Source organism: Pogona vitticeps, chromosome 1 (genome assembly GCF_051106095.1).
Source record: "Pogona vitticeps strain Pit_001003342236 chromosome 1, PviZW2.1, whole genome shotgun sequence".
NCBI lineage: Eukaryota > Metazoa > Chordata > Lepidosauria > Squamata > Agamidae > Pogona > Pogona vitticeps.
The window spans coordinates 289469656-289482366 of record NC_135783.1 but is presented as its reverse complement, the minus strand read 5'-3'; the positions used below and the strand labels follow the sequence as shown (position 1 = coordinate 289482366).

Genomic DNA, 12711 nt, shown 5'->3' with positions numbered 1-12711 from the left:
AACCTCCTTATGTTCATGGAGAAATGTGATTACACTCAAGAAAAAATTGAATTTAGCAGTTGGTAGTGTAGTTCATGTGAGTACACTACTAGACTTTCTTGCAAAGAATTCTAAACACCTTATGAAATGACAAACCCCAGGATTCCACTGGAAAGAATCATGGCAGTGAAAGTAGTATCCAGCTGCTACAACTGTGTAGTGCAGTTATAGTATAGTGCAAAATAATGCAGATAAATCAGTGTATCAGTACAGTGGAATGGAGGCCAGATACACATTTAATCCAGAGAAGATGGACATGCTGCTGGTTGGGAAGGAGAACAGTCTATGGGGGGGGGGGGACTCCAAATGGCTTTTGAGAGGGTAGTCCTCTACTTTAAGAATAGGGGTCACAGTCTGGGAATATACATATGCTCAGCTTGGCTCTTCATATAGTACGTTCTTATTCAAACTTAAATCTTCAAACAGCAGTTCAAAAACAATTCTCTTGTGATTTTTTCTCTCCAGATGTATTCAAGGGAAACTCTTTTCCCCAACAGTTTCAGTCGCTTGAAACAGTCTCCTTGCCTATCTGCTTCACTGACTATTTATCTCATTTCAAATCTCCACAGAGAACATCTCCTCTCTTGTTGTTCTTTCTTAATTTCATCTTTCCCCAATGCTTTTAATTATTCAGCTCTAACTATATTATTTGACCCCATATAATGCTGTGAGAATTTTGAATGCAAGTTGTTGTACAAGATAAAGCGGTGCCTTAACAGAAGGCAAGCAGTAAGGTGCCTATCGATTACTTCTGTCTCAGAAGGAGACAGGCTATGTAAAGCATTAACCATAATACCACCTTGCAAGCCAAGAATCTATTAAGAAAACAAAGAAAAATGCAGCTGAATTTAACTCTTACCTATTACTTCAAAGCAGCACTAATTACTTTGCCTTTCTGATTCCAACGTTCAACATATGAAAGCCCAAGAAGATGGAAAATACAAAATGGAAAAAATGGAAAAGGGGAGGGGAAAACATGTCAGAAATTCAGCATTCATTTCTCCACCTGGTGTGTGCTGTTATCTTCAGGAAAGGTACTTACAAGAGATCTTCATTGCTTCTGAACTGCTGCTTGCCTTCTAGTATCTTTGATCCAGCTTGGTGAAAATTGTCATAGCAGAAGCAAGGCCATTTCTGTACAAATAATCCTTCCTTCCTTCCTTCCTTCCTTCCTTCCTTCCTTCCTTCCTTCCTTCCTTCCTTCCTTCCTTCCTTCCTTCCTTCCTTCCTTCCTTCCTTCTTTTGCATATTATACATTCCATGGTTCCTGTTATCATTTTTCACCTTCTTCTGAGATGACTAGAAATAAACGGTATGTGCCATAGGGACCACAGTTTGTAGTTCTTTCTTCTGTATAGATTATAGTCCCAGTTTTGCTTCAGCATATGTATATATGTGTGTGTGTGTGTGTGTGTGTGTGTGTGTGTGTGGTGTGTGGTGTGTGTGTGTGTGTGTGTGTGTGTGTGTATGAACATACATACAGCGGTGCCTCGCTTGACGAGGATAATTCGTTCCGTTGAAATCACTGTTAAGCGAAATCCTCGTCAAGCGAAATGAAAAAGCCCATTGAAATGCATAGAAAACCCGTTCAATGCGTTCCAATGGGCTAAATACCTCAGAGTCCAGTGAAGATCCTCCATAGGGGTGGCAATTTTCGGTGCCTGTAAAGCGAGGAATCCGTCCTAAAGCACAGTTGGGAGCCATTTTGCACAGCGGGTGGCCATTTTAGAGCCACCGATCATCTAGTGAAAAATCGGTTCCTGAAGCAGGGAACTGATCATTGTTAAGCGAAATTTCCCTATCTAAACCTCATCGTAAAGTGGATTCATCGTTTAACAAGGTTAAGCGAGGCACCACTGTAAATTTTTGTTGATTTGTCTTTTTCTTTTGTTTTCCAGACTCCTATCTCTGGAAAAGAAAAGAAAAAGACACACCAACAAAAACAACACTGCTCCCCCCACCATGGATTCAACAGTTTCGGAAACTCTACATCTATACTCACCAGCATATTTTTGGTTGGTTGCCCCCAAAAATCCTATAAATCATTATTCCTTCACAACCATATATTTCTCTAACAGGAAAATAATTTAGGAAAAGTATATTTCCTACTCTGGCCATGCTGCACTGGCTGCCCATCCGTTTCCGCATTGACTTCAAAGTGTTAATGCTTACATATAAAGCCCTAAACGGTTTAGGACCTCGATACTTGGCGGAATGCTTACTTCCAACTAGTTCTACCCGTGTCACCTGCGCGAGCCAGGAGGTGAGGCTGAGGAGCCTGATGCTGAGGGAGGCCCGGAAGGAAAGAACTAGAAACCGGGCCTTCTCGTTGGTGGCTCCTTGCCTCTGGAATAATCTACCTCCAGAGATTCGCGCTGCACCCTCGCTGGGTACTTTTAAGAACCAACTAAAAACGTGGATGTATAGGCAGGCCTTCCCTTCCAGTTAATTCCTGTCCTCTTTCATTTTTTATTCTTTTTCTCTTTATTTGATTTATTTTGTATTTTTCCCATCTTGCAGAATCATTTAATTAATTAATTGTTATAAATTTTTCTTGAACTTGTTATCCTTTATGTTGTAAGCCGCCTAGAGTGGTCGAAATGACTAGATAGGCGGGGTATAAATACAATAAATAAATAAAAATAAATAAAAATATTGTTTGATATCAATGCAAGGAAACTTTTTACATGACACAGGGATACTGAGGTGCTAATTAGACAGTGGCCACACTTTATACCATCTCACCACAACCTTTTTAGTCAAGGGCTGAACTCCAGATCACTGCTTTTTTGATTACAGCCTATAATTATTTTAATTGTCAGTGTACATGCTAAAAAATTATTCTACAATGCCCTCAAGACACAGCTTACACTTCAGTTTATTTTGAACTGAAAAGGGAAAGAAATAAAAGTCTGTTTTTTTAATTTGTTGGAAATTTCACTATGCACATTTTGTATGAACGAGTGGGACCTGCAATAAAATGTGGTAGTACATCCTCACATAAGAAGAGTTCTCTTCAGCCATTTTTGCCCTTATTTAGAATATTCCATTTCATTCCTGCTGCACAATTTTTCCATTTCTTTTCCAACTGACATTCAGCATTTCATGACTAACCACTGACAACTTTTTGGTTATTGTTGTTTTTAATCCCCTTTGGTTTATTATAAATGAGGGTGTCAGTGCTTTTGCAAACCACAGTGTTCCTCAGAGCATCTTACTCTCTCTCTCTCTCTTCTTCAGAGGCCATGTTGGCACTTGCCACTTAAGTTTGCTGTTGGATTGAGTGGCATTCAAGATGGTTACCTACAATGCTTTATCGGTTGGGAAATCTCTGATTCACCCACTTGACTGCTAAAAATAACAGCCCTGCACACAGAGGTAGAAACTTCTTTTAGACTATAGTAGAGAAAGAGAATTTATTTGAGTAGTAACTAAATAGGAAATGAGTGTCATTATGTTAAAAAAGAAAGAAAGAGCAGATGAAATGGTTACTGTCAGGATATAAATAGTTGGTATAACAAAAATAATCTAGACAGTTGAGTAGTTTGGCAAAGAAATATATGTACACTAACCAAATATTTCCGTTTGAAGGCTGGCACTGCTGAGAAAGATTTTATTGGTGTTCCAATGAAATGTTGCTTCATGTTTCATAACTTGATGATTTTTAAAAAATGATAGATACTTTTCATAGAAAAATAACAAGCCAAGACCACACTTTGCATTGTGCAAATTATGCAGAAAAAGTTGGCTGCTATGCACTTCTAATATTAAAAAAGGTGGAAGGAAAATGAAATCGTCTATGGCTTTCTGGATGCCCCAAGAATATTTGTTTGGAAGTTTAATTTTTTAACTAGTGTTATATTGACTTAAAATTTTTTTTGAATTGGTTCAAAAGTTTAATGCCAAACCAGTATTTTGGAAGAAAATACCCACTTTTAAGAAAGCTAATGACCAGCTTTTTCTAGAGAGGTTTGCACTCACATCAGAGTATACAATGGAGGCTCTTTGGTCCTCTCTTGCCAATAAAGGCTCAATTAACCCCAGTGGCACTGTTTTACAGTCACTGAGGCTAATATGTCAACTGCACTCTTTCTTAGACAGGGATGACTTGGCCATGATTATGCATTATCTGGTAAGTTCCAGACTGGATTACTGTAATGAAATTATATATGGACCTGTACTTGAAGTCAGTCTGGAAACTGCAGTTAGGAGGAAAAAAACACCTGCTGATGTGTTCTAAATACCTGATGATATTTAGAATACCACTGTACTCTAGTATGCAGTATATCTGAACCCAAATCAAAGTACTAGTTCTGACCTTTTAAGTTCAACACACCTTGACTCTTGAAGAAAAGTTTGATCCCACATCAACCCGTCCATGTGCTACAATGGTTTCCAGACACCTTCCTTCATGTCTCCCAGCAATTAGAGTCAACTGAATGGTGACTAAGATGCCTGCACTGCAGTGGTGCCCAGTTCATAAAATTCTAACCCCACCCAGGTTTTCTTTGGCCCATACGAGAATGTACTTTTGTTGTGAAGACGTTTGTGAACATCGCTGTACCATTTAAGGAGTTTAGTTGGCTGACTCTTGCTGTTTTAACTCTACAAAAACCTTAACGTTGTTTATTATAATGTTATGTTATAAAATTGTGTGGAATAGTTAATACCCTGGAAGACAGAAACGGTATTCAGAAAGGTACTCATAGTCTCAGGCACGGGACTGAAAACAACAGAATGAAATTTAACAGGTGTAAAGTTTTACACCTAGGGGAAAAACAAATGCACAGTTACAAGACGAGGGATACTTGGTTCAGCAATACTACATGTGAGAAGTATCTTAAAATTGTTCTCGATCACAAGCTGAATATGAACCACCTTTTGCGATGTGGCTTCAAAAAAGGTCAATGCTATTTTAAGCTGCATTAACAGAAGTATAGTCTCCAAATTATGTGAAGTACTATTTCCCTCAGTTTGATACATGTTAGACTACATCTGGAATACTGTATACAGTTCTGGACACCACAATTTAGGAAGGTTGCAGATAACTTTTTTTTAAATGATATCATAGCATACATGCTTGAGATCAGAATAACATGGAATAGCTTAGGGCAGGGGTCTCCAAACTTTTCAGAGTGAGGGCCACAACATATCTGTTCCAGATTTTCTAGGGCCAAAGAAAGGCACGTGTGCGTACATATACCTGCCCGCCCACATTCACGCACACACTCCCACGTACACACACTGCCACACACACGTGCACACACATGCCTGCCTGCATACCAAGCTGGATAAAAAGGCAAGGCTGGTCAAATGTGGCCTGTGGGCTGTAGTTTGGAGGCCCCTGGTCAAGGTATAACTTTTTTTTTGTAATGGGAGATGATAAGCTTCAATTTCAGTTTAAAAAAAGAAACAAAATGGGTGTGATACGTGGGGCCCTTAGCTAACATGTCCAGGTCGAACAGTCTTGCTTCCTGAAAGCAAACAAGAAGTTCAAATGAAGGCAGAACACAATTAGGGATGCCTTGGAAAAGCAATCTTTACAAAAAACAATGTCTCCTTCCTCCACTGCAACATGATATGGTGATATGTTGTTTCTGCCCAAACTGCGTCAGCTGATACATATCTTATTTATTTATATCTCAATAGGTATCCTTAATAACTGGCTACCTCTATGTATTTTTTAAAAATGTTTCATTGTACCTTTTTGCTTTGAATACGTTTTGGTGTTGCTTATGTTTCCCAGTATTTTTCCATTTGATCCATTTTAGGATTTGTATACTCCTTGTTAGCGTTAAATACTATCTTTAATTATGTAACACACCTTAGGTACTTCTGTCAAGTTACACACTTGGAGCGCAAACACGTAACATTGAACATGTAGTTCTGCCTTTAAGTGCAGGCCCTTTAAAACAAACAAACAAACAGCACAAAAGTGCTAGCAGGAGGGGCCTGATCCAGATCAGATCATTGTGTGTTGGTGGTAACAAAGCTTCAATCCTTTTCACCCTGTTCCACTCCTGATCAGATTAGGTCCCCAGGCCTGCCAAGTTGCATTATCAGAACAAAAACATCACCATCCTCTCTCTCTCTCTCTCTCTCTCTCTCTCTCTCTCTCTCTCTCTCTCTCTCTCTCTCTCTCTCTGGCAGTGTAAATGGCAAGTGTTTGGATCATGTCTCTCCACCACCACCACCCTGGAGGGGGGGAAAGAGTGGGTGTGGAGGAGACAGCATCTTTCTTGGGGTGGCAGAAACCAAGGGTTATCTCACTCTTAATCCTCCTCCTACCCCATCTCTCTCCCTCACTACAACATCCTCAATAATGTTATGTGAAATGTTATGTGAAAACATCTTCCCCTTGTAGAAAAACAGAAGAAAGAAAAAACTGAGTTTGTGCTATCAAAACATAAAATACAGTAGGTTGTCCCCACTACTTGTGAGGTCGTCTACTTGCCCCCTCCCTTAAAATACTTTAAGCAATTCAGAAAACAAGAGCTGTATTGACCACACCATAAGAGACCCCCCAGGAAGCCACCGCTATTTATAGAAAAATATGTGTTGCCACTGAGACAAAACTAAGGTCTCTCCTTCATCTCTGGTATTTGGAATGGGGCATCTAACTGTTTACAAAGCACCATTCCTTCCCTTCTGCTCAATGGTGGAGACCACCAGCTGGCAAAGAGACATTCTTTCATTTTAACCTCTGGACAGATAAGGCTGTTTTACTATTGACTTTCTAAACGTCACATCTTTTCTCTAAATATCTTTCAAAAAGGAGAAGTAAAGCCTCTTGGGATAAATTAAACCAATGTTAAATTCTAGTTAAGTCTGTTGCAAGTCCATTCTATACTTGCTCCCTTTTGTAATTTCTTTTACAAAAACATGCACTAGAATCAAGACTGGCAGATCATTTTTTGGCTTTCAATAGATTCATTAACAAAGCAACCAAAGGAAACATTATATTATTGGGATATGGACAATGTTTTGAAGACTTATAAAAAGAAATGTTTGTTTCTATAGCTTACAAAGGCAAAATACATATTATTTAAGAAAACAAACACATGGTTTCTGAACATTTGTGACAGTTGATCCATTTCTCCTTAATATTTTTGTTCAATGCATTTTTCAGTGTATTTCAATGAAAACTAGATGAAACAGTTTTTAAAATTTCAATTTGGGTAAAAATATCAGTTAAGAAACTGGCCTGTTTGCTCAATCAACTCATCACAGATTTAAGACCCCTCCACAGGGGCACAAGGAGACTTTTTTCTGCAAAGTTATTTTCCTAAAATGTTTTAAAATGTGAGGATGAAATATGTGGGGGAGGGGTGCACAAAGAAGCTGTGGGGGTCCTTTAAGGCTAGGTTCAAAACAAAGGAATCTAGATAGAAATTCAACACATTTTGCATCATGAAGAGAATAGTGAGTAAATCTGAAAAATTACTAGAATGGTAACATGAGCATAGAGAACTGTACTCATCCATATTTAAAAATCAGTGTGGGCTGAATGTGTAGTACTCTACAAAGTAAGATCAGGAGGTGCGGGGAATAAAACAGCCTTCCAACTATGCTTTTTTTAAAAAAGGGGGGAGGTAGACAAATATCAATATCCAAACATGAAACTGTGCCTCATCCGACAAGAACACTTCCTCCAGCAGAATGACTGCTGAATTCTGTCTAATGTTTGTCCCATTTGAACTCAATGCAACAAATAGTTCTGCTTTCAGTACAGATTATATCAGAAAGATGAGACCCACCTGATCAGATAAATGGTTCTTTGATAGCATCATTATGGGGAAAAAATTACAAGCCAATGTTTGTACAGTGGAGCCTTGACTTACAAACTGAATCCATCCCAGAAAATGTTCGTATGTCAAAACGTTTGTAAGTCAAATAAGCATTTCCCATAGGAATGCACTGAAAACCAATTAATCCATTCCAGCTATTTTTTGTTTGTATATAGAGGCGCTGTTTGTAAGTTGAAGCATTATTTCCTATAGGAACTAATTCAAAACCGGTTAATCCATCCTCTACCACTAGGGGGAGAATTTTTTTAACCTAAGATGACATAGGTTAAAAAAGGGCAGGAAACCAAACCAAGCACCTTTTAAACCAAAACCAATTTTTACATTTTAAAATTACAGTACAGGCAGTCCAAAGTCCATTTCCCTCTTTTTCCATTTTTTTTGTTCGTAAGTAGAAGCTCCATTTGCAAGTCGAATCAAAATTTTGCAAACAGAGTTGTTCATAATTCAAAATGTTCGTATGTAGGGGCGTTCGTAAGTTGAGGCACCACTGTGTAGTGGGATTTCTTTTTCCTTTCCCCCTTTTTGGTTTGTTTGCTTAGGTTAAGTGCTTTTAACCTTTCAGTTAAAAGCAGGGATAGTCATGCTGCTACAAAAAATGGAGGGAATGCAGAGGGAATCTGTTTTTTTAGACAAAGAATCAATCAATCAATCAATTAATATACCACCTATCTGGCAGCCAAGGCCACTCTGAGCAGTTAACAACACATAACAAAAAACAATAGCATAACAAAATAGCGAATAGTGACATTAATATATAGGGATGAAAATCAAAAATCATAAAGTCAAATGATCAAATTATAATACAATTAAAAGCATAGAAGAAAATAAGTCTTCTCAGGTGATGGACAGACATCAGCAAAATGGTGATTTGTCGTGATTCATCAAGGTGCACAAATCATAAATTTACGAATTTTTGCAGAACAAATCGGGAATCGATTTGGCAGGCCTATAAAATACCACCTGGAGACACCAAAACCACCAAAACCACATCCCCTGACTCTCCTCTACAACTTCTCCATGTTTGGTGAAGTTTGGGTTTTGGACATCCAAGTTATACACCCTCAAATTGGGTCCTTCCAGGAAAGTTCCCTTTAGAGGCTGCCAGCTGACTTGGGGGAAATTCCAGCACTAGTTCATGCCTGGGAGCATAACTAACAGAGGTTGCAGAGATGCAGGTTTGTTCCCCCAAGCTTCAGAGGTAGCTGGCAGTCAGGTAGATTTCCTCCCCTGGGTTACAGAGGTGGTTGGCAGGCATGTTGTCTTCTTCCCCTGGGATGATTCTTAACAATCAACTCCCCTGGAGCCCTTTGAGCCATACATTTGGCTGTCTGACCTGCCAATCCGGGAGTCTCTAGGTCCTGGCCAGGGTTGTCTAGAGATTCTGATAGACAGGAGCAAGCTGTTGATGGCATGGGGGCAAAAACAAGTAAACAAAGTGATGAATCAAAATGGCTAAAATTTGTTACTTTGTATTCATCAAGGTCATCACATCTGATGAATACGAAGCAACAAATTTCTGATTAATTAGTGATTTTTGATGAACTTTGCAATTTGTTTTTTTTTTTAAATTTGTGCCCATCTTTAGTATACATTTCACTCAGGATAGCCCACAGAGCTCCTAATGTAGTAGAAAGTTACACCTTAGACAACAGGTTCTTTCTTTGAGCAACCAGATTTTCCTCATCTATCCTGGAGTTAATTTTCAACTATAGATCAGCTAAAGCAAGTCAATGTACCCAAAACATACCCAACAAATATACAATTAATTCCAGTGCTAACACATGGCATGTTATCTGTCAACCAAAGAGAGTGTGTGCACAGACCAAATGCATATAGCTTTGAGGTCTCTAAGGGGACTTTCATTGTCTAAGATGAAGGATCAATTTTTTCTAACTTCCCAGATCTCAGTAAGCCCTTGGGCTACACCAGGTGAAATCTGGCACCACTGCTATCTTTGACGACAGCATCTTTCTTCCATTCTGTCTGGAAACAAAATGCAGACAACAAGGATTTGAGGTTAACCTTCTCACAGTTTCCTTCCCTAGTCCCACGTTTCCTGATGGAGAGATAGTTTTCTTGAAAGCTTCCACACATTTTTGTTCCATTCTGGTCAGCCTAATAAAGGTATGCTTTTGGAATCTAATCTCTCAAACTGTTACGGAACTGTGAAATAAAACCTGTTAAATTGAAATTATGAACTGTGAAATTAAAACCAATCCAGAGTTAACAATGAGTTTGTTTTGAGATTGGGAAGCCTCCCTATCTCTTCTATCCATAAGCTATTTATCTGATTGCAGGCCCAACTTGTTTACATTCAGCAGGCAGGTACAAATTGTTCAGGCAAAGAGTAGTAACAGGAAAGCTCAACAGCTTACCAAACAAATATCTGCTCAGCAGACATATAGGCTCCTACTAATGATAAGTCCACCTGAGCCAAAATCCGCAGAACCTTGGAAAGTATTTTCATTATGCTATCATCATAATACTTACGTTTTCTCTAAAGATGAAAGCCAGGATTGCAGCTGAGAGTTCTGCTAGGAAGATGATCAAAATAAACATGAAGAACTGAAAGAGAGAACAGAGGAAAACAATCACTATGCGTCTACAACAGATGGGACAGAATCTCTCAAAATAATCAAAAAGACAGTGAAAACTGAACAAAACGTGTTCTGTTCACACAAGAAATGTGTGGCTATATTGGAACACGACTGATAAACCCTTGATGAAAGAAAAAAGCAACAGAGAAACAGTAAACTGTGAGCAGTATGATTTCATAAATCAATGGTGCTGTTGATCATGTGCTACTTCTCTTTTAGTATGTATTACACTACAGTAGGGCCCTTCTATCTGTGGGATCAGTATCTGTGGATTCACTTATCTGCTGCCTGAGAATATTAAATAAAAAAATGTACAATGTAGTTACCAGAACCAAGAATTGCTTGGAAATGGATGAACAAATCACATTTAGTGTTCATTAATTTTGTCCTGCTTCGCTCCAGCCTTTTGGTCAGCTCATTATCAGGATGGACAGCTGGAGAAACAGGACGAGGACAAGCTGCACCTCTGGTTGCAGCCAAGAAGCCATGGTACAAACAAGCCTGAAGCACAAAATCAGTGACAAACCATGGCTTTTAACTGGTTTATAGCTGGCTAACAAAGCATGTCCTGACTGTAGTGATGGACACAATAAGCCATAATTTGCATACTGTTAGTATAACAAAGTGGCCATTGATGAATATGAACAAGTTTTTATTTTATGTTTTATTTTTGCAGAATCCAGTATACAGTATTATACATTTCAGCAAGGGATAGAAATTAACAGTATCACAGAAATGGTAATAAAAACTGTAAGCAAAGAATGTGACGTGTCAAAGTCTCAGTACCTAATGTGGTCCCACTTTCAACTGGATGTGATCAATTTCATGAAAAGGGTTTTAAAGTAGTCCTTTTAGTACTGCCTTAAAGAACATCACCATTTGTGAGATATCTTTTTTTTTTTTTTTTTTTTTTTTTGCATATACAGGGTTGGATCTAGGTTCTAACTTCTGTAGGTGATGCCTCAACACATTTTTCAGAAATTTCAGTCCTAGGCATACCCCACTGAGCAAGACTGCCCTACCCCTGTATAGCATTTCTAGAAAAGATTGCTTATGATCATTTCTGCTAGCTTAGCAACTTGCACCTAAACTGGGATTCAATCCATAATGTACTTATTTATACTACTTAGATCTATACCAATTTGGCAGCTGTGGCCTTCCAGATGTTTTTTAGCCTGCCATCAGCCTTAGCCAGCATAGCCAATGAAGAAGGAACAGCAGCAGCAGCAACAGCAGCTACTATGAAAAAATGGGGATTGTGGTTTGCTGCAAATACAGCAGGTAGTAGAGGAGGGGGAAAAAACTAAATGATTATATCAGTATAAGTAGAAAAAAATACTTAAGGCAGTGAAAATGGAGAACATTTCGAAAACAGAAAAAAGGCTCAGTATAAGGAACAACAATTTAAAAATAAACAATTGGAAAAATAAACTGCTACATGGACAACACATGATAAGTATTGCTGGAAAGCATGATCATAATTCAACATGGGCATGGCTAAAACTGAGAACCATTAAGAAAGAAACTGAAAGCTTGGTTTTTGCTATATAAGAACAAGCACTCTAAACCAATGTGATGAAAGCTAAGATTCAAGGAATTAGTGCTAACAGCTAATGTCAACTCTACCAAGAAAAAGATGAAATGGTGACACACCTCATCTGCGAATGTCCAAAGACTGCACAAACATATTACAAAATTATACATATTCAGTTATGGATTTTTATAGGAATACATGGCAGGAATATATATCTATAAATTCCTTTTAAAATATGCCTCAGAGAGGTGCTTTAAAAGTGAAAGTATTACTGAAAAGCAACAGCTGGGAACAAAACCAAAACAACCATTGTTTTGGTAAAAAGAGAACTAATATGAAGGCGGTAGTTCATTCACGGAGTTGCATGCCAGTGTTCGCAATGAAAAAATAAACAATGATGCTCATGTTATGTGAACAGATAAAAAAAAAACAAAGAAAAAATTGAGTGCCATTTACTTTGCCACTTGAGTACTGTTAAGTTAAAGAAACACCACAGAATAGATGTGAAAGCCTGTGTTGAATAAGAATAGCTATGTATTGTAAAAAACAGAAGCTTTTAGGAAACAGTGTGAGAGGAGAAAAACATCAACATTATCTTTAGTAGTTTGCTTCTTGATAAGTAAGTAGAAAAGAAAAACAAAAGTTTGCTTTTTATTTATCCTCATAATAATTAATAATTCTCTAATCTAGTGTTGGAACAATGAGGAGTATGAACGCACATAATATTCTGTGC

General features: G+C 38.2%; 1 protein-coding gene across 1 annotated transcript in view; it reads right to left on the bottom strand.

Moving 5' to 3' along the window:
- Positions 1-12711, bottom strand: part of TSPAN18 (tetraspanin 18) — a 220830-nt gene that overhangs the window by 17114 nt on the left and 191005 nt on the right. The window contains exon 6 of the mRNA XM_020798348.3: positions 10338-10412. Within this exon, the coding sequence (XP_020654007.1) occupies positions 10338-10412 (75 nt within the window). The remainder of the gene's footprint in view (positions 1-10337; positions 10413-12711) is intronic.